This window comes from Oncorhynchus kisutch, linkage group LG4 (genome assembly GCF_002021735.2).
Source record: "Oncorhynchus kisutch isolate 150728-3 linkage group LG4, Okis_V2, whole genome shotgun sequence".
Lineage (NCBI taxonomy): Eukaryota > Metazoa > Chordata > Actinopteri > Salmoniformes > Salmonidae > Oncorhynchus > Oncorhynchus kisutch.
The window spans coordinates 64,994,314-65,016,813 of record NC_034177.2 but is presented as its reverse complement, the minus strand read 5'-3'; the positions used below and the strand labels follow the sequence as shown (position 1 = coordinate 65,016,813).

At 46.4% G+C, this 22,500-nt stretch overlaps 1 protein-coding gene across 4 annotated transcripts in view; it reads right to left on the bottom strand.

The window, feature by feature from the left end:
- Positions 1-22,500, bottom strand: part of qkib (QKI, KH domain containing, RNA binding b) — a 104,399-nt gene that overhangs the window by 52,713 nt on the left and 29,186 nt on the right. For all 4 annotated transcript variants that reach the window (XR_004209821.1, XM_020481583.2, XM_020481584.2 and 1 more), the window contains 2 exons: positions 15,755-15,897; positions 1,125-1,241 (listed from right to left, as the gene is read on the bottom strand). Coding sequence is in view for 3 of the 4 variants with exons in the window: in XM_020481583.2 (XP_020337172.1) it covers positions 1,125-1,241; positions 15,755-15,897 (260 nt within the window). In the remaining variant the exon portion in view is untranslated. The remainder of the gene's footprint in view (positions 1-1,124; positions 1,242-15,754; positions 15,898-22,500) is intronic.

Below are 22,500 nucleotides of genomic sequence, written 5' to 3'. Positions count from 1 at the left end.
TCACCGCTGCAACAACAATGCCCACAGAGGAGAGAGGGAGGGAGAGGGAGGGAGAAAGGGAAAGGGAGGGAGAGAGAGGGAAAGGGAGGGAGAGAGAGAGAGAGAGATAGCAGCAGAGAAAGGATAGAGGGGGCCATTGACTGTGCTTTACGACGTGAGAAAGACCAGTAGTTTGACTTACCCTGTAATACATTTCATCACCAACAACATAGTGGTTAGACTAGAGAGAGAGCCTCTCTCCAGCTCTGTTATGGTGAGATAGCTGGAGCAGCTGGGTTTCTGCAGGATGCTGAGCTGAAGCAGATGTGGAGGAGTGCAGGAGACCACAACAGGGATATCAGAGACACTTGTTTTATTTTTTTCTGCCAGTGCCCCCCACTGGGACTCTGTGGAACAGCTCAGATCACCATCTCCACTAACACCACTTGTCCAAATAGAGGGACGGACCCTGCTTATACATTGGAAACACAAACAGACCTTTCTCTGAAAAGAGCGAGATGGGAAATAAATAACTGTCCGTGTGTGTGTGTATGCGCACACATGTGTGCATTTGTCCATGTGTCGGTGCGCAAGTGTGTGTGTGTGGATGACCCCCTCCAAGTGCTCCTCTCACATCCTACAGGGGCCAGGGTTAGGAGATCACGCCGCCCCAGCATGGTCACGTTTCAGGGACCGGATCAGGCTGGACTGAGGGCCCCTCTAGCCCCAATGCTGCTGGGCCCAACAGATCTGAGGTCGAGGACAATGTTTGAACACCTGCCCAGCCCCTCTCAGAGCCACGGTGCAGCTTGGGGGAAGGATTGTTGTTTCCCAATAGGAGGAAATATCTGAGTCTTCAGATGGCCTTGCACACTAGTGGACACACCAATAGAGGATGCAGTGCTGTTTACACAAACTGTATGTAAACACACTACCAGTGTTACACAACTATTAGAGCCAATGGCATCTGAGAGAAGACGAATAGATTAAAGTGGTCAATTGCTGACATGATCAATAATGAGAGGAAACCAAATAAGATGTTATCTTGTAAATTGCAATCGTTGTGTGAGGGGGAGCTTATAGTACCTGAGAGTGTGTGTGTGTGTGTTAGTGTGTGTGGGTGAGTGTGTTTGTGCTCGCCTCACCTTCTTCTTGTCCCTCATGGAGCCCTTCCCGCGCACCATGATTTTACATCCTGTCTCTGCCTCCAGCTGCTTGGCTGTCAGCCCCCGTGGTCCCAGGATCCGGCCCACAAAGTTAAACTGCCAGAGAAACACAAACGCACACACGCATTAGAACCAGAGCAGTTCTTCAATGCAGACAACAGGTCATTTTATCATTGATATGAATGTATGAGGACATAGTAGACATTTGAAAGGTATCTGTAATGGAAATGTTAATGGGTTTTCTCCAGTCTTGACATGTTGAGAAGAGAGAGGAATCAGATACAAAGATATGAAAACACAGAGAGAAAGAACGAGAAAACAAGGTGAGGAGGTCTCTCAAGGAAGCCCCTTGTTTGGCCCCTCCATTTCGCTGTAATCTCACGGCCTTATCACCTGCCCGGTGCTCTGACACAACGGCGCTCGACGGCGACATCCGGGAGTGCCTAGCGACCAGCACCCGGGCTGGGCGCTGCTGACAAGATAAGGCTTAGCGATCGTTCCCCCATTGATCAGCAGCCTAGGCTCCTCTCTGCTCTTCTCTTCACTGGCCCTCACACTGCCTGTCAGTCAGGAATCAGGAGGGCTGACTATCGATGAGCTGGGACTGACACACAGACAGGTCCTGAGCCTTGATGGACACGAGAGACAGACTAACTGACTGACTGACTGCCCGACTGACTGAAAGGCTGCCTCACTAACTGACAGAAAGACAGATAGATGGAGTGACTGACTGCGTCACAAAAAAAAGTTTATGGCAACTATACCCACTGAATACGAAACAAAACAGAACAACAATGAAAGATTTTACAGATTGGCATTCGCCATTATCTCCACTGATCACTTCATGTAATACAATCACATTGATAGTGTTTTGAATCAGAGTTGACTCGACACTACAGGACATAGGTTATGAAGACCCGTGGGAAACGTATAGACTGCTATGGTTACTTCCTCCTCTGTGGCTATTAAAGCACTGTGCATCAACAATAATGGAGCCTCAAGTATCGAGAATCCAGTCAAATGAGGTTCAGGAAGACAGATTTTCTTTCTGACTGATCCGCAGCTCCCGTGTCAAAAGTGACGTACTGTGCGATGAGCAACGATGAATGTTCATCTTGCGCTTTGCCCGTAATGTGAATCACTTCTTTTCATTTGTCTCTCTCACTCCCCCTTTCTCCTCTCCTCTCCTCTCCTCTCTATGGGAACTATATTCAATGGTCTGTAATTCAGGGACAACTTGAAGACCTGTCTATTTGTTATGTTATAATATCAACCAGAAAGAAAACAATGTTAAGTACAACATGTGATATGTAAAAGCCTAAAAACATTGTAGAATCTAAGAAGTTTCATCATCCATAGCTCTAAATGTGGAGCTCTAATACCTATTTTGTACTCTAATACCCATTTTTTTTACTTAACAATTGCACTGTTGGTTAGGGCCTGTAAGTAAGCACTTCCCTGTAAGGTCTACCTACACCTGTTGCATTCGGCGCACATGACAAATAAACTTTGATTTGATTTGTGAGAGATGAACATGGTAAACAGAGCCCATGCTGTCTTGCCTTGTATTTCTGCCCTTGCTGAAAGCCCAGTTGTTTGCACCTGGCATGGTTGAAAAGGGCACATTCTGCTGCTTTGCCATGAACGATGCCTTCATACACAACACACACCGCTCCCAATGAGAAAGAAACCAACAAAGGCCATATCTCAGCATAGGGATACAGAGTACTCCATAGAACCAGCCTTCTGCATAATTATCAATGCCTTACCATTTCAAATCATTCTGTTGACTTCACTTTGCAATCTCACATTGATTGGGCATCACGGCGCTATACAGGCTTTCACATTGGCGCTTGAGAGCTCAGTCAGTCTGTGGTGTCACTCTAGTCTAGGGATGGGCAACTGGCGGCCCATGGCCCCGCCCCCTTTAGTAGGGAGCGCGGATCAATCTAAAACCATTTTAATTTTTTTTGTTACTTACTGTTGAGTGTTAAAATAACAATGCACAACGTGGAATTTCGAATTTGGTTGTGCACCAGCAGTCACTCAATTGGCCGATTGTGAACAAAAATGTTTTAGATTAGTAAGTTAGTTCACCAGCCAGCTATCTAAACTTGTAGTAAGCATGGTCCAATTACCGACTGGTATGGGGCCCACTGATCATCAGCTATCATTTCAAATTCAGCAAACATTTGCCTACACCCTACAGTATGTGTAGAACTGCATGAAATAAGTTATACAGTTGCAAAATCTTCTCTCCGCCCCATGGAACAATCTGTAGATTTGCAGCGAACTTGCTTTAAAACGGCAATATTTTCTCTACACCTCATGGCAAAATGTGTAGAATTGCAGGAAATTGCAAGTACATTTTTTTCTCTTCTCTGTTTTGCTCACAAGGTGGGGGTATGGATGAGGGTACGCAGACCCACGAGCCACTGCAGTCCCTCATGATGAGTTCCGTTTTTTTGTGGCCCTCGCCCCCCATCAAAGTTGCCAATCCCTGCTCTAGACAATCACGCTTTCTTGTCTCCTGGAGAAAATATGTTACAGTACTTATCTCCACTCTCAGGTAGGGCTGTTGCGGTCATGAAATTTTGCCAGCCGGCGATTGTCAAGCAAATAACTTCCAGTCTCACAGTAATTGACCGTAATCAACATAAACACGTAGCAACTCCTGGCTTCCACTCATAGCCTACAAGCCACTGATGCAGACCTTTGGAACATCTACATTTGAAAAAGTCTAATAAATTCATGTAACATAGGCTACACCATCACAATAAATTCATAATTTATTTTAGACAGGTCAAAACAGGAAATGAAGAAAATGTAGACTGTTTCAGAAGAACAGAATACTATGAGTTGTCCTTACTGTATGTTAGGCCCTGATCTGGCTATGCCATATGGCTGTGGGCTACACTAGTTCATTTAGTAGACAGGATTTGCTTAAAATTCTGTGGCATTATTTTATAGTATGAAGAATACAACTGAACATAGCTGAATAAAATAAAAAATAATATTTTCTCCAAACGATTTGAGGTAGTGGGCACATGCAGCTATTCTGTGTTGAGCGGTTAACAAAGAAACAGGTCCTCCTATATGCTTTATTTACAGCTATTTATGTAACTTTAGTTGTGATACAAATGTTGGGCTATATGTTTTGATGTGACTCTAATGATGGTTTGAAAAAAGTTGCATGAAAGGCATGAGCTCTGCTTTGTTTTTTAGGCAGTCTGCACACACTTCATCAGTCTCTCATTCCCAATTTGACAAGCACTTGATAATGCCTAGAATTTCCCGGCTACATCCCCTTTGTGTGGTCATAATGCCCCCTAAAAAAATCCATGCATTTTGCAGCCAGTGGCTGTTGTGCCCTTGGGCTGAATATAATAATTATAATTCCCTTCTCCCGGCTGCGTGCTGAAGCACCTCTCGCTCACATGGCTCTCCGAAGCACCTCTCACTCACATGGCTCTCCGTGGTCTTTCTCACAGGCTACAAGTGAAGACAGACACATCGGGGATGCAACTGCGTGCGTCCTTATCCAATTCCGAGGCAAATATTGAAGATATTGGAAGAACTGTCCACATTTACTTTTCATCACACAACAAGATGAGTAGGCCTAACGAATAGAAAAAGCAGTAGCCTCTGTCAATATACTATTCCCTATAGTACAAAAGTTGACCTATTGTATACGCGATGCGTATGTATGCCAGTTAGGCTCTACACCCCTTGTAAAGCGGATTAATGTGCTTCATTTTAAGAAGTTATTTGTCCACTTTAGTTGTGATGCAAACTATACCAAAACGTATAGGCCAATGGGCTAGGCTGCATGAGGTGTGTGACTAGGATTATAAAAAGACGCAAAAAAGCATGCTCTGCTTCTTGCCTTATGCTGGACATCACTCACAAGTGATAATATCATTCACAAGTGATAGGCTACTATTGTCACCCATCACACTATTCTTGATTTAATCTTGTCTTTACATATACAAAATAATATAGGTGTGAAATTAGTTTTGATCTAGAATGAATCATTATCATGCACCTGTCTTGAAACAGGAGCAGTGGAAAAATGTCATCTATCAACTTGAATGGACAACGCTTTTCCCGTGGTTCATTTTCATGCCAGCCAGGTAAGAAATACTGCTGTTGAAAAGAGAAGCAATGTGCTTATAATTAGGAAAGTTGAGAAATAAATATAGTAGGCCTAGCCTATAGAAAGCTCGTGGGATCCTCCTCTTTTTAATAGAGGCCATCACTCTGTTCTCACGCAATTGCATAGCCTATAGAAATGTTGTGAAACATGAGCTCATGGGCTCTCATGAAATGTTTGATTCGATTTTTGTTTACTTTTGCATTGATGTCAGAGTGATTAGAGGGATTATGAGCTGTCCTCCCCTCAGCAGCCTCCTGTGATACAAAGCCACCAGCCATCGAACGACCATCACTTTCAGCCTACAATTCAGGAGACAAGGTCAAGGCAGCTGCCAAGAGGATATGGCTCTGTCTATTACACCCTGTCATGATGATGATGATGATAAGCATCCTCTTGCAGAGGGGATACATGACCATGACCATGTATTGTAAATGTAATTTTCCTACCTACCACATTTCAACAAAATACCTGAGCCGTCTATTCAGATACCTGAACCCTTTTAGTATTCCAAAGCACGAGAAGACAAAAGGCATTATCATAGTCAAACATCCCCTCCTCCGTAAATTGGGTCATAAAAGAGCATCTGTGAATTCTGTGAGCTGCGTCGCCAGGGCTCTTTTACACACGCTGCCTTATTCATGTGACACAACTCCGACGCAACAAAGCGCAAGTGACAGCGCGGAAGTGAAAGGGGACTCAAAGCAACACTTCTTAGCGCCTCTCCGGTCTTCCTCCGGTCTTTCGGCGGTCTTCCTCTGTCACCTGCATTTTGATATCCCTCCTTCAGGAGCATCCTTCTCTCCTCGATATCCGGGAGCGCCTTGCAACCAGCCCTGAGGCGCCACTGACAAGATAAGGCTCAGCGATCGTTACCCCATCGATCAGCAGCCTAGGCTCCTCTCTGTTCTTCTCTCTTCTCTGGCCCTCACACTGCCTGTCAGTCAGGATTCATGAGGGCTGACTATCGATGAGCTGGGACTGATACTGACACACAGACAGGTCCTGAGCTTTGATGGACAAGAGAGACAGACTAACTGATTGACAGACTGACAGACTGGCAGACTGACAGACTGGCAGACTAACTGACAGACAGTCTGGCAAACTGGCTGAATGACTTGCAGACTAACTGATTGACATACAGACTAACTGACCGAATGACTGACTGAATGACTGAATAACTGAGTTACTGAATGACTGACTGACTGACTGCTGGAAGTCACTATCAAAGTGTATAAAGTTTATAGCAACAATACCCACTGAATACAAGCAAAACAGAACAACAACAATTAAAGGTTTTACAGATTGGCATTCGCCATTATCTCCACTGATCACTTCAGAGTCATATCAAGGCAGCTGCAAGCCTTGATTGTACAAGCCTAAAAACATTGTAGAATCTCCAGTTTCATCGTCCATAGCTCTAAATGTGGAGCTCTAATACCTATTTTGTACTCTAATACCAATTTTTTACTCTAATACCTATTTTGTACTCTAATACCTATTTTGTACTAGGGATAGGGATACAGAGTACTCCATAGAACCAGCCTTCTGCATAATTATCAATGCCTTACCATTTCAAATCATTCTGTTGACTTCACTTTGCAATCTCACTTTGATTGGGCATCACAGAGGTATACAGGTTTTCACAATGGCGCTTAAGAGCTCAATCAGTGGTGTCACTCTAGTCAATCACACTTTCTTTGCTCCAGGAGGAAATATGCTCCAAGGTGCCCTTTGGGTCTGGACAATCAGAGAAACCACAGGACTTCCTAATTTTCATAAGTACAGCTCAGCTCCCATTCACATGGAACACAAATCACATAACTAGGCTGCAGGGGGTGCGAAGGGGGGTGCTGTGGGATTATTTAAGATGAAGAGGCAGGATTTCAGATGTTTTGGGAAGATGGGGAGTGACTCTGCTGTCCTAGCTTCAGGGTGATACTGGTTCCACCCCTGAGGTGCCAGGACAGAGAAGAGCTTCGACTGGGCTGAGAGGGAGGGCCAAGAGACCAAAGGTGGCAGAACAGAGTGCTCTTGGGGTGTAGGGTTTGAGCATATCCTGAAGGTAGGGAGGGGCAGTTCCTCTTGCTGTTCCGTAGGTAAGCACTATGGTCTTGTAGTGGATGCGAGCTTAGACTGGAAGCCAGTGGAGTGTGCGGAGGAGCGGGGTGACATGGGAGAACTTGGGAAGGTTGATCACCAGACGTGCTGCAGCGTTCTGGATAAGTTGCAGTGGTTTGATGGCACAAGCAGGGAGCCATAGTCAAACATCCCCTCCTCCGTAAATTGGGTCATAAAAAAGCATCTGTGAATTCTGTGAGCGGCGTCGCCAGGGCTCTTTTACACACGCTGCCTTATTCATGTGACACAACTCCGAGGCAACAAAGCGCAAGTGACAGCGTGGAAGTGAAAGACTCAAAGCCATACTTCTCAGGGCCCCTCCAGTCTCCCTCCAGTCTCCCTCCAGTCTCCCTCCAGTCTCCCTCCAGTCTCCCTCCAGTCTTCCTCCAGTCTTCCTCCAGTCTTCCTCCAGTCTTCCTCTGTCAACTGTATTTTGATATTCCTCCTTCAGGAGCATTCGTCTCTCTCTCCTACTCTACTCTGCTTTGTGTTCCCTCTCTACTCTCCCATCACACCAAGTTCAGTACTTTGATGCATTTGGCAGTGATGAATGCCTCCGAGTAGGGGTATCGGGCATATTGAGGATGTGTGTGTACTGAGAGGACAGGTGTGTGTTAGGGCTGCATGATATGGGCCAGAAAAATCGAATTGTGATTTTCTTTTTTATCAAATATTGCGATTGCGATTTCACTTGCGATATAGATCAAAACACTTGGATGAACTGTTGGATTCATAGAGGTAGAATGTTTTCCATTTAGAACCAAAGTGTAAAGCAGCATCGTTCCTGTTCGGAAACAATCTGTTGACTGCATTTGACCTAACAGAACAGCGTGCAAACTTCTAGTGAATCTAACAGCGGGGAGGAGGAACTGTGCTGCTTGATTGGCAGGGGGCGGGGCTTGGTGTGTGTGGGAAGCAGCTGCAACGAAAGAGAGGGAGAGAGACGACAGAGTAAACTATAAAAATGGACTTTACACATGGCTGAGTGGCGTTTCAAAATAAAGGGAAATCTCTTGCCATATGGACATTGCACATGTTAATATTGCCCTATTTGGTGTGTGTGTGTCCTTGCGCGTGCGTGTGTTTCGAGAGGAGGACAAAAAGGACAGAATTATAATCCCATTTCCCATCTTGTCAGGCTAAATCTGTGCGAGTGACTGTCAATGTGAGAGAGGGAATTTGTGTGGAGGTTATCAGCGGTGGCAGGTGAGTGTGCTTCAGACAGGAATATTGTCTTTGTGGCGGGTGCCCCCTACCACCTGACCCCCACGTGATCCACACGGCAGCTGCAGCTCACTCAGGATCACGATGGGCATTCTCTTTCTTGTAAAGAACCAACACAGGCCCACAGCAGGTGCGCTGGGGTCAAACACAAATGTACACTGTCCATGTATTTATAAAGCAAGTGAGTCTCCCACAATCTCGGCCCAACAGCACGATTTCCACCATGGGATGTGGATGGGTGGACACTGAAACGGGTGGATGGAATGGTTCAAATCATTGGAGTGAAAATGGTGGATCCAAATCCCATCCATAGTATTGATCAGAGAGGGAGAGCAGTCTAACTGCAGCAGCCAGCCGGAGACACCAACAGGACAGAGACAGATTGACTTAGTGGACCCTGCAGTCCCGACTCAACCCACCACACCCCCACTCCCCGCTGCTCCCCCGAAACTGAGAGAAAGAGAGAGAGAGAGATAGAGGAGAGAGAGAGAGAGAGACAGAGGAGAGAGAGAGAGAGAGAGAGAGAGATAGAGGAGAGATAGAGGAGAGAGAGATAGAGGAGAGAGAGAGAGAGAGAGAGAGAGAGAGAGAGAGAGAGAGAGAGAGAGAGAGAGGAGAGAGAGAGAGAGAGGAGAGAGAGAGAGAGAGAGAGGAGAGAGAGAGAGAGGAGAGAGAGAGAGAGAGAGAGAGAGAGAGAGAGGAGAGAGAGAGAGAGAGAGAGGAGAGAGAGAGAGAGGAGAGAGAGAGAGAGAGAGAGAGAGAGAGAGAGAGAGAGAGAGAGATAGAGGAGAGAGAGAGAGAGAGAGAAGAGAGAGAGGAGAGAGAAGAGAGAGAGGAGAGAGAGAGAGAGGAGAGAGAGAGAGAGAGGAGAGAGAGAGAGAGAGAGAGAGAGAAGAGAGAGAGGAGAGAGAGAGAGGAGAGAGAAGGAAAGCAAGAAAATCCATTGAAGCTAATGGAATGTCTAATACCTGCTTTTAAAGGACTCGCCCTATTTACCCAATCTGGACAGTGAAGATGAAGTGTGTTTTCCATCAGCTACAATAAAACCGTGGAGCTGAACATAATTAGGGCCATTTAAGACTGGGAGCACGATGGTCCAACCGCCAGACACTCACACTGATCTTATTATCTTATGAAGATAAACGAGCTGGCCGCTGTAATAGGCAAATTAATTATTGCATGGCTTCTAAATCGCACTCTGCTCCAATTCCCTTTTGCAGGACGTCTTTTGTTTGCATTATTATGGAGTACAAGAAGCTGAGCGTGGACGAAGATAAGCCAGATAGCTCCTTCAGGAGAGGGTGTGTGCGGGCGTGTGTGCACTGTACGTGTGCGCGTTCTTCTTGTGAGTGATTATTGACCTTATCATAATTGACCTAATGATAAATACCAATGGACATTCACGTATCTTTTAAAGTACGGTTTATTCGCGTATCTTTTAAAGTACGTTTGAACATGAAACCCAGGAGAGCAGGGCCTTGAAAATAGTACGAGACATTCCGTTTGGCTCGTAGTAACAGTAATCAGAAAATGGCATCTATCTTCTTCCAATTTAGAATCATATATAATCCCACTTTTCATTTCCAGCATAAATTATTTCCCTTCCCATCGGTTTAGTAGACTGACATTGGTATTGCGTCATCTGTTTGATCTGTGTGTGGTGAATGACAGAATGAGGTGAGCCTTATCCCGGCCTCAGCCCCTCCTGGGTGATGATGCTGTGTGTTGTCAGAGCGGTCCTAATGTCCTAATGAACCCTAATTAACCTTCATTAGCCAAGCAGTGATCCACAACGCCTGTGTTGCTGTGTTGCTGGCACCTTCCTCTCTCCCCTGCGTCTAGCGCTGTTTATAATCATCGCATTAATGAGGGGGCTAATTTATATGCCATAGCTCACCTAATCACAGACACAGACAGCCCTGTCTCCTCTCCTTCTATACACCCCTTCACTCAATCTTCTTTGCACCTCAAGTGGACCTCCAGCAGCAGGGATGGGAGGGAGGGCTGCCCTCCTAAAACCAAAGTCACTCCCCCCTGCCCTCACCTCTCTCTCTCAAACACACACACACACACACACACAAACACCTATGCAAGGACGTGCACCAAACACACACGCGTCCCTACTCTCCTTCCTTCCTTCCTTCCTTCCTTCCTTCCTTCCTTCCTTCCTTCCTTCCTTCCTTCCTTCCTTCCTCCTCCTCTTCCCCCCTCCCTCCCTCCCTCCCTCCCTCTTTGACGTTTGTGAAGGATGGCCAAGGCCAAATGAGAAGACCGAGGGAGAATCAATCCAGCCGCACATGCTTCTAATTAATTAATAATCAGTTGCAGTCTCTCTCGCTCATCTCCACTGTGGACAAGCATGACCCAGAAAAGGACACGCAGCAGCCAAATGATGGATGACGACAGCTCATTCACATTGCCTGTCCCCCTCCCTTCACCCTCTTCCCTCCCACTCATACTGTTGTATTCACCACAACCCCCAGCAATAGACTAGAATACCATCCATGAACCACTATCTAGCTACACTATTCCCTTTCTTTTTCACACACACACACACACACACACACACAAGAGGTCGACCGATTAATCGGAATGGCCGATTAATTAGGGCCGATTTCAAGTTTTCACAATAATCGGAAATCGGTATTTTTGAGTGCCGATTTGCCGGTAAAAAAAAAAAATGTCTACCTTTATTTAACTATGCAAGTCAGTTAAGAACACATTCTTAATTTCAATGACGGCCTAGGAATGGTGGGTTAACTGCCTTGTTCAGTGGCAGAACGACAGATTTTCACCTTGACAGATCGGATGATCCAATCTTGCAACCTTACAGTTAACTCGTCCAACGCAATAACGACCTGCCTCTCTCTCGTTGCACTCCACAAGGAGACTGCCTGTTACGCGAATGCAGTAAGCCAAGGTAAGTTGCTAGCTAGCATTAAACTTATCTTTTAAAAAACAATAAATCATAATCACTAGTTAACTACACATGGTTGATGATATTACCTAGTGTGTCCTGCGTTGCATATAATCTGACTGAGCATACAAGTATCTAAGTATCTGACTGAGCGGTGGTAGGCAGAAGCAGGCGCGTAAACATTCATTCAAACAGCACTTTCGTGCGTTTTGCCAGCAGCTCTTCATTGTGCGTCAAGCATTGCTCTGTTTATGACTTCAAGCCTATCAACACCCAAGATGAGGCTGGTGTAACCGAAGTGAAATGGCTAGCTAGTTAGCGCGAGCTAATTGTTGTTGTGTTGCTGGTTCAAGCCCAGGGAGGAGCGAGGAGAGGGACAGAAGCTATACTGTTACACTGTCAATACTAAAGTGCCTATAAGAACATCCAATAGTCAAAGATTAATGAAATACAAATGGTATAGAGGGAAATAGTCCTATAATTCCTATAATAACTACAACCTAAAACTTCTTACCTGGGAATATTGAAGACTCATGTTAAAAGGAACCACCAGCTCTCATATGTCTCTCATGTTCTGAGCAAGGAACTGAAACGTTAGCTTTCTTACATGGCACATATTGCACTTTTACTTTCTTCTCCAACACTTTGTTTTTGCATTATTTAAACCAAATTGAACATGTTTCATTATTTACTTGAGGATAAATAGATTTTATTGATGTATTATATTAAGTTAAAATAAGTGTTCATTCAGTATTGTTGTAAATGTCTTTATTAGAAAGAAAGGGGGGGGGGGGGAAGAGAGAAGAAAAAAAAAAAATCGGCCAATTAATTGGTATCGTCCTTTTGGTCCTCCAATAATCGGTATCGGCGTTGAAAAATCATAATCGGTCGACCTCTAACACACACACACACACACACACACACACACACACACACACACACACACACACACACACACACACACACACACACACACACACACACAGAGACTGAAATACCCGAATGAATGACAATACAGCAATACAAACTGAGAGGCAATGCCCTTCTGGATTTCTGTATCTCACTGCCTAATAACATTGTTCTGCAAATTGGACCGGGTGTGGGCTGCCAAGCCGGCGGCAGCAGCGCTGCGAGGAGTTTGAAGGGGCAAATTCATTTCCGTGCCGCTGCTCTCCTGTCCCAGACACGAGGTTGTTTTCTCTCTTTATCAAACAGACCAGGCCAAGACTCCCCTGCCCCGATTCCCCCACCTCATCTCACTCACACATTCATCATCACCTCACATGTACGCGCGCGCATACACACACACGCCCGCACACACACACTTCTTTGCAACCCACTCCCCTCTCACTTCTCATACCAACATCTCTCCCACTCGCTCCTTCCATCGCGACACTTCCCCTTACTGTAGCCCCCTGCTTTACCCCCCACCTTCACTCCCTGTACTCCATGAAGCCACCCAGCACCTCTCTCAACACCTCGTCACTTCTCCCTTCACACCATGCCACCCCCTACCCGCCCCGCCCCACCATCACCAATCTACCCCTTTCGTCCTTCTCAATACCCCCATCTCATCCTCTCCAGGGTAGCACCCTATGCCTGCCTTTAAGCATTACCCTCCATGTGGAGGTAATTGGCATCCCTCAGTAAATATGCCCAGCACGCGCACACACACACACCATCGCTCCCTCCTCCCACCTGCCATGCCACCCGGTTCTATAATTTAAGTGCTTCGGAAGCAGCTCCATGAAGAGCCATGAACACACCTGCTTTCAGAGCTGACAGTTTGAAGTTAATGCTTTCCTACATTGGGGTCCTATGCAATTAGCCATTTCTTACTGTCTCCGGGTGAGAGGTGCTACCGAGGATCATTTAGCTATTTGATTTGGAATTTTAAAGACCTCTTAAGGTAAAATAAAATAAAATCAAAAAATAAATAGACGTTTTTGCGAGATGACTGATTCATGGTCTAACAAACACCGCTCTAGCTCTGCCAACTTTCACCTCAGATGTGTAAGGGTGACATCGGCGTATGTGGTGGATTACAGATATCTCTAGCTTAAACTGGCAGATTTTGATGGGGATGTTCTGATTATGCGTGGACATCGACTCTAAGGGGTTAACTACTCCAACCTGTGGAAAACACGTCACTATCAGCCATGATAATTGTATGGAAAACCACACACACACACACACACACACACACACACACTTACTTTTTGGGGACCAACAATATATTCCCATTCAAAATCACATTTTCCCAAACTCCTAGCCCTAAATCTAACCCCTAATCCTAACTCTAATTCTTATTTTTTTGTTTGTAATTTTACCCCCCTTTTCTCCCCAATTTGGTGATATCCAATTACGATCTTGTCTCATCGCTGCAACTTCACAACGGGCTAAGGAGAGGTGAAGGTCGAGTCATGCGTCCTCTGAAACATGACCTGCCAAACCGCGCTTCTTAACACCCGCCCGCTTAACACGGAAGCCAGATGCACCAATGTGTCAGAGGAAACACTGTTCAACTGACGACCGTGGTCAGCCTGCAGGTGCCCGGCCCACCACAAGGAATCGCTAGAGTGCGATGAGCCAACTAAAGCCCCTCCGGCCAAACCCTCCGCTAACCCGGACGACGCTGGGCCAATTCTGAGCAGCCCTATGGGACTCCCGGTCCAACCCCAGGCTGTAGTGACGCAGCAACACCGCGATGCGCCACTCGAGAGGCCCTAACCCATAAGACTAAAATAGCTTTTTTACAAGTGAGGACCGGCAAAATGTCCTCACTTCTCGGAGTTGGTTTAAAATTCTTATGAGGGCTTTTGGTCCTGACAAGTGTAGTAAAAATTACACACACACACACACACACACACACACACACACACACACACACACACACACACACACACACACACACACACACACACACACACACACACACACACACACACACACACACACACACAGGGCTCCAGCACTCTCAGGTGGGGGCTACTTGAAGTCCTGGCATTTCATCTCCCAGTGTTCCTAATGAACCCATCCTCAGTAATAATGATCCCCTCTGTCCTTCAGAGCAGCAAGGACAGCCAGCATCGACACTAAGTCACTCTTCTGCTGCTGCTGGCCTTTCCTGGAGATTAGTAGAGCAGACAAACACACAAGGACGGATATGGAAACTAAAAGACCCATAAACGTAGCTCACACTATCACAGCCAACACAGGCAGACAGACTGCATAGACAGTACCCCTCAATTCCTAAAGGAATGTCACCAAAGCTAAATCAATTCATACATCAACTACATTTACCACAATATCCATATTCACAATTTGTTACAAATTCATAACATGCAACATGAAAATGGCTCTTCTGGAGGAAGGAATCCAATATTTCCAGATACACTGGTCAATAGGAAACTCAACTGAATCAACCGCCCTGGGGAAATATGGTGGCATAAACAACCTTTTTATAGCCTTAAAACTTCAGCAGAAATACAGAGGACTAATCTGGACTGGAGCGGTGTGTTTATACCTCCAAGGATTCACCTCCACTAATGCTTCCCACGCAAGAATCCGCCACTCAGAGAAACAAGTTCATTGGGATCAATCAGCTCGGAGCTCGACTCGCCCCTCCTGGGCCAGGAGGGTTAGGCGAGCAGGATCCGAGGGCGATTGCTTAAAAGATTTGTTAACTGCTAGGCGTGTTCAGGTGCGAGTTAGAATTCAACATGTAGTGGTGATTGTACAGTACTGGTATGATTCAGATTAAGGGAATTCGTTGAGGGACATGATTCAAGACCATGTCAATAAATATAGGGAAGGTGAGACCATTCTGCACATAGGACAATCAGTCCAATAACAGTAGCTATCCCTCAAGTTTACATGCCCAGACAGGATCCCGCTCCGCCCACCTCCTAACCTAATCAATAACTGTGACAAGGGCCCATCTTCTAATGCAGAGGAAACTAGATGACCTGGATTTGTAAAAACCTGGTAATCCAATAAGCCTTATACTGAATAGAGCTGCGCCCAGTTTACCAGAAATGATATTATTCAGATGAATCTAGGAAAGTGCCTTGACGCAAAGATACATTTTTCATTAGAAACTTGGCGGTGGTCCTTCAGGTGCGTGTGTGTGTGTGTGGGGAGATGACGTGTGTGAGCGCGTGCGTGCATGATCGCCCGACAGGTTGTACTCACATCGGGGTACTCTTTTACAGGGACAAAGAGCTTCTCCTGGAGCTGCACGATGGGGCCCACTGCGTCAGGGAGCTCGCTGCTCCGCTTCTCTGTGCTGCCGTTTAGCGTGTCGTTGTACATGTCCTTGCGCACCCGGCTGATCTCTGGAGGAGAGGAGGAGAAAGAAACACGTTTGATCGTCAGAACAACACCGGTACTGGTCTACACAGAAACTACAATAAAGTGTGAGACAGATTGGTAAGGATACCAGTCACGCCATAACGAATAAAGACTAACACGGGTTCATAGACCCGCTCATACAACCACATATGAGCGACAGTCAGGAAATATACAGTAGACCCTATATAGTAGTTGAAGAATCAGGACATCCCACACCTGTCTCCTTTAGCTACCTCCAACTGGTCTACAGATGTAAGTCCTTACCACACCTGTCTCCTTTAGCTACCTCCAACTGGTCTACAGATGTAAGTCCTAACCATACCTGTCTCCTTTAGCTACCTCCACCTGGTCTACAGATGTAAGTCCTTACCACACCTGTCTCCTTTAGCTACCTCCACCTGGTCTACAGATGTAAGTCCTTACCACACCTGTCTCCTTTAGCTACCTCCAACTGGTCTACAGATGTAAGTCCTAACCATACCTGTCTCCTTTAGCTACCTCCAACTGGTCTACAGATGTAAGTCCTTATCACACCTGTCTCCTTTAGCTACCTCCAACTGGTCTACAGATGTAAGTCCTTACCACACCTGTCTCCTTTAGCTACCTCCAACTGGTCTACAGATGTAAGTCCTTACCACACCTGTCTACAGATGTAAGTCCTTATCACACCTGTCTCCTTTAGCTACCTCCAACTGGTCTACAGATGTAAGTCCTTACCACACCTGTCTACAGATGTAAGTCCTTATCACACCTGTCTCCTTTAGCTACCTCCAACTGGTCTACAGATGTAAGTCCTTACCACACCTGTCTCCTTTAGCTACCTCCAACTGGTCTACAGATGTAAGTCCTTATCACACCTGTCTCCTTTAGCTACCTCCAACTGGTCTACAGATGTAAGTCCTTACCACACCTGTCTACAGATGTAAGTCCTTATCACACCTGTCTCCTTTAGCTACCTCCACCTGGTCTACAGATGTAAGTCCTTACCACACCTGTCTCCTTTAGCTACCTCCAACTGGTCTACAGATGTAAGTCCTTACCACACCTGTCTCCTTTAGCTACCTCCAACTGGTCTACAGATATAAGTCCTTAAAACATCTGTCTCCTTTAGCTACCTCCAACTGGTCTACAGATGTAAGTCCTTACCACACCTGTCTCCTTTAGCTACCTCCACCTGGTCTACAGATGTAAGTCCTTACCACACCTGTCTCCTTTAGCTACCTCCACCTGGTCTACAGATGTAAGTCCTTACCACACCTGTCTCCTTTAGCTACCTCCAACTGGTCTACAGATGTAAGACCTAACCACACCTGTCTCCTTTAGCTACCTCCAACTGGTCTACAGATGTAAGTCCTTAAAACACCTGTCTCCTTTAGCTACCTCCACCTGGTCTACAGATGTAAGTCCTTAAAACACCTGTCTCCTTTAGCTACCTATTCATGGAAGCTGTCAACTGTCAAGCCTGCCAGCTGTGCCCCTATTACTGATAATGCATATATATGTAAACAGTCTCACACAGACAGACACTCATTCAGACATGAGCCAAACATTACACGTACACACATACAAGGAAAAGATAACTTAATCCACCACATTAATTCAGCCAACACACACACAAACACACACACACACAGGGTGGCTATGGTATGCCAACAACAGCTGAAGGCATGAAAATAACAGATATACAGACATTTGAGAAGCTGAATTCAAAGGCTACAGAGCGACAGACAACTCAGACTGGGGAGTCATGTAACCTCAGGCATAACCTCAATAAACAAGTCGAACTGCTGGGCCTGTGGGCCTCCTCTCAAACTCTCTCAGCGGCAGAAAAAAAGACACCATTAAGTCAATACTGTAGTATTGATGACAGAGAGGAGTGAGAGAGAAAGGGAAAGAGAGAGATGAGCAGAGGGAGGGAGGGAGGGAGGGAGGGAGGGAGGGAGGGAGGGAGGGAGGGAGGGAGGGAGGGAGGGAGGGAGGGAGGGAGGGAGGGAGGGAGGGAGGGAGGGAGGGAGGGAGGGAGGGAGGGAGGGAGGGAGGGAGGGAGGGAGGGAGGGAGGGAGGGAGGGAGGGAGGGAGGGAATGAGACAGATTAAATTAAAGAGAGGGAGAACGTGAGGCACGCCTGCATTGAACAAACCGTGGAGACTATATGTCATTCACATGGCCTGTGTGCACCACAGAGGAGAAGCAGGGAGACGGAGGACCGGTAATCATGGTAAATTACTTTTAGAGACAATCGGTCCTTTTAACGAAGGGGGTTCTAACTCTCCCGTTCCGTAGTTAAACCAGCGGATGTTATCCCCGAGGAGAGAAAGGAGGGAAGAAGTGGGGAGGAACGAGAGAGAGAGAGAAAGCGAGAGAAGGAAAGGAAGAGGGAGAGAAAGAAGGAAAGGGAGAAAGAAGGCGATGGAGAGATGGAGAGAGAGAAAGAGAGCGTTCTAAAAGGTGGAGAGGATAATTAAAACCACCACCTCTGTTAATATTTCATCAAATACATGAAATATCCCTCGTCCCTAGCTGCCCCGGCACACATGGGTTAATTCTATTACGGACGGACGGACTCCTGATATGATATTCTCTGGGGCAAACCAAGAAGGACGGACAGGTGTAACTAAAATGGAGATGGCTTCCTGACATACTGCCATGCATTCATCATATACATAAAATACACTGATACGCCCACAACATTGATGACTTAATTGGCTTCTTCACACGCAGTGAGGGGTCCACCGAGACCTGCAAACACACACGACCAATGTGACACACACACACACAGAGAGAGGTACAAATGCCTCCTCCAGTAACCTCAGCCTTGACCAGGGTGGAAGTATGGTCATTAATACAGACGTCCATCATCATCACATTGATCCTGTATGTCGGAGAGCCCAGTGTGATGGCAGAGTGAGGCTGCAGCTGGTGGATGGTTTTATGGGCCTATTGTAATGGTAGGTGATTTACAGCCCCCTGTGGGATGGTCAAGGCTGGCACTGTGGGAAAAAAAACATCCCTCAGAGAAAAACTTCCTTCAAGAGGAGCCAGAGGAGTAAAATAAACAAGACAAACTGTTAGCCACTCTGGAGAAGGGATAAGAGCATCTGCTGAATTACTCAAATGTAAATGTGATGGAGAAGAAAAAAAACAGCACCGAAATCCTTCTCTGTTCTACACCACACCAGACAAAGCACTGGCTCTAGTGGTATCGACAAGCTGGCACAAGCTACTGCTGCCAAATAATGGAATCATCTGTATTTCAGTTCCCATGAATGCAGATGGAATGGCTCCAGTTGCTATTGTTGCAATAATCTACAGTAGCGCAGCATCTTCATTTTGTAATGTGTGGGAGCAACAGTAACAGCTAGGTACATAGAAGAAAGAAAGCTCATTTAGATGTGCTGTGGTGTATGGGCTATTGTCGAAACATGAGGTACATAGGGAAAGGAAACCGCCTTGAGAGCATTCCAACGAAAATCAAATCCAAGGGGATTTGGGACCGAGCCTGGGGGAATTCCAACCTGAATTATCTTAGTAAATCATCCAGCGTCATTATACATATAGCTTAGTCTTACATGTGAAATGTCTGCTACGTACATAAATAACGATCGTGTTTTTCTCCCAAGCGTCTGGCATGCCACCTCTGCCTTTAAAACACATGAGATATGTGAAGGGATTAGGGCTGAAACATGCAGAGAGGCGATATATTGAGGCCCTTTGTTGGGCGTGACGGCGGCCAATTCAGCGTTCATTTTCCCCCTCCCCGGGATGCCATACATTTCAGTTATTACTCTGAGTCGTGAACACTGCTGCTGTTTCAAGCTCGCCGATAAAATAGACAACCCCAGCTAATGCGCGAGGAAGGGAAGTGCAGGGATAAAACACTGCCACGTTAATTTAATGCATGATTTCAGGGAAACGGTGTGATCTTATAAAATCATGCTGGGTAATTTAATTAAATTGTCAGATTAAATATTTGATCATGTGCAGATGTTTATTGATGCTGGGAATTAGAGGCTGACACGGGAACAAGACTCCCGCGGGTCTTGCAGGTCCCGCAGGATTCTGGTAGGAATGGGAGTCAAGTTCTAGAGTCAAGTTCAGGACAGGACAGGATCAACAGTCCACAGGAACAGTTATAAACATGATTTTTTGGGGTGGAAATACGTCATGTGAGGAGCATTTCATAAAAAACAACGACTGTGTAGGCTAGGCCTAATATATTTTACTTAATAAAAATCTATTTAACAAAGGTTAATTCCCCCCCCTCCCGGGTCACTCGCTTCAGTTGTAGCCATAGGTTACCTCAGATGCCAATCTACCTCAGTAGGCTAAATGATGAAGCCTTCAATAGAGGAATTGCAACGTCTTGTTGCAGCCAAAGGACCTATCACTAACATTATCATTAGAGCCAAGGAAAGAGCAATGTTTTAGCTCCATTTGATGGAGTTGTCTTTGGCAATGAAGGAACCGAGCACATGGCTTGTAAAATAAAGACAGAAGAAGAAATGGTGCTGTTTAATCAAATAGGATACCAACCGGAGAGCTGGACAAGCGGCCTAAAACGGTAGAGCTGCTCTACTCCCAACAACTTACCATCAAGCCCAATCGTTTGCGTATTTTACTAAACCCGTGCCATCTGAGGTGAAAAGTGAAAGGAAAACAGATTGACTTATGCAGTATTGCCACTCAGTAAAGCAAACAATGTTGTACATGTTCATGTACTGTAAATGTTGATATGTACACAGTGCTCAGCTGGAGGCTACAGTTTCATGCCAGTGCTGTGCAGAGAGACCATCCGGCTGGGGTGTCTGTCCTCATCCTCCAGCTTAATCCATCTACCTTTCGGTCATTTAGAATACGCTGTTATCCAGAGTGACGTAGGCCTACAGTCAGTGCATTTAACTAAGATGCGGTACGTAAGACAACCACATATCACAGTCGCATATTGCATTATTTTCATCATTTTCAATTCTTCCGAAACAAACACAATACGCTACATATTTCTGGGTGCAAAAATGAGCGCGGGGCGGGAGTGATTTTACTGGGAAAAGACAGGAACGTTCCGGGGTTAGAGAACTGTTGCGGGATCAGGACAGTACAGGAAAATAATTGACAGGACAAGACGGGACAGGAATGAATTTTCACCAGGAATGAATTTTCACTAGGAATGAATTTTCACTAGGAATGAATTTTCACCAGGAATGAATTTTCACTAGGAATGAATTTTCACTAGGAATGAATTTTCACTAGGATGAATTACTATTTCACTAGGATGTCTCGATTATGAGACGGAAAACAGTGTGAACGAATTGTGTATGTCGGGTTCTGCTTTCTTTTGGCCGATTCCTGAGTATTGTCCAGTGGTCCGACTGGAACCCCAGTCCCGAGGACGATTAAACTGTCCCCGGTCATTTATGGACAGCGTTATTACAGCATTTTTGGGGTGATTTGTCAGCTTTCTGAACCCCTCTGAATTCAATAAATGTCCTGCTCTGGCCTGAAGGGCTAAACCTTCTGCACTACTGAGCACACACTGCTGCCACCTGTGTATGCGAGGACACACACACACTCGTGCCCACACACACACTCGTGCCCACACACACACTCGCGCCCACACACACTCGCGCCCACACACACTCGCGCCCACACACACACACTCGCGCCCACACACACACTCGCGCCCACACACACACTCGCGCCCACACACACACTCGCGCCCACACACACACACTCGCGCCCACACACACACACTCGCGCCCACACACACACACTCGCGCCCACACACACACACTCGCGCCACACACACACACTCGCGCCCACACACACACTCGCGCGCCACACTCGCGCCCACACTCGCGCCCACACACACACACTCGCGCCCACACACACACTCGCGCCCACACACACACTCGCGCCCACACACACACTCGCGCCCACACACACACTCGCGCCCACACACACACTCGCGCCCACACACACACTCGCGCCCACACACACCACTCGCGCCCACACACACACTCGCGCCCACACACACACTCGCGCCCACACACACACTCGCGCCCACACACACACACTCGCACCCCACACACACACTCGCGCCCACACACACACTCGCGCCCACACACACACACACTCGCGCCCACACAACACACCACTCGCGCCCACACACACACTCGCGCCCACACACCCACACACCTGTGCCCCCCATACAAGTATACATTTAGTGCAAAAGGTAACGTAACAGTTGCTCTATTGTAAAGGAACACTGACAATCTGACAAGCGTATGATGACATTTGTGATGCTCATCCAAGTGATCCTGAGAGAGAGATTCAATACACACAGGTTCATTCAACCTACAATTGAACACAATCTGCCGCATGTATCTGCAGCAACGGAGCCTCTGCTTTCCTGAACATCGCACACTATTAGCCTGAGAGCAAATGACCCTCACAGACACACGCTTGCATCCACGGACCCTTAACCATCGCATCAAAACCTTAAACAGTTAGTTGCTCATTCAATAATCAGAATGAAGCAGGGTTGTGGTGAAAATCAAAGTAAAGATCACGAGCAACTAGTCTCTGTTCAA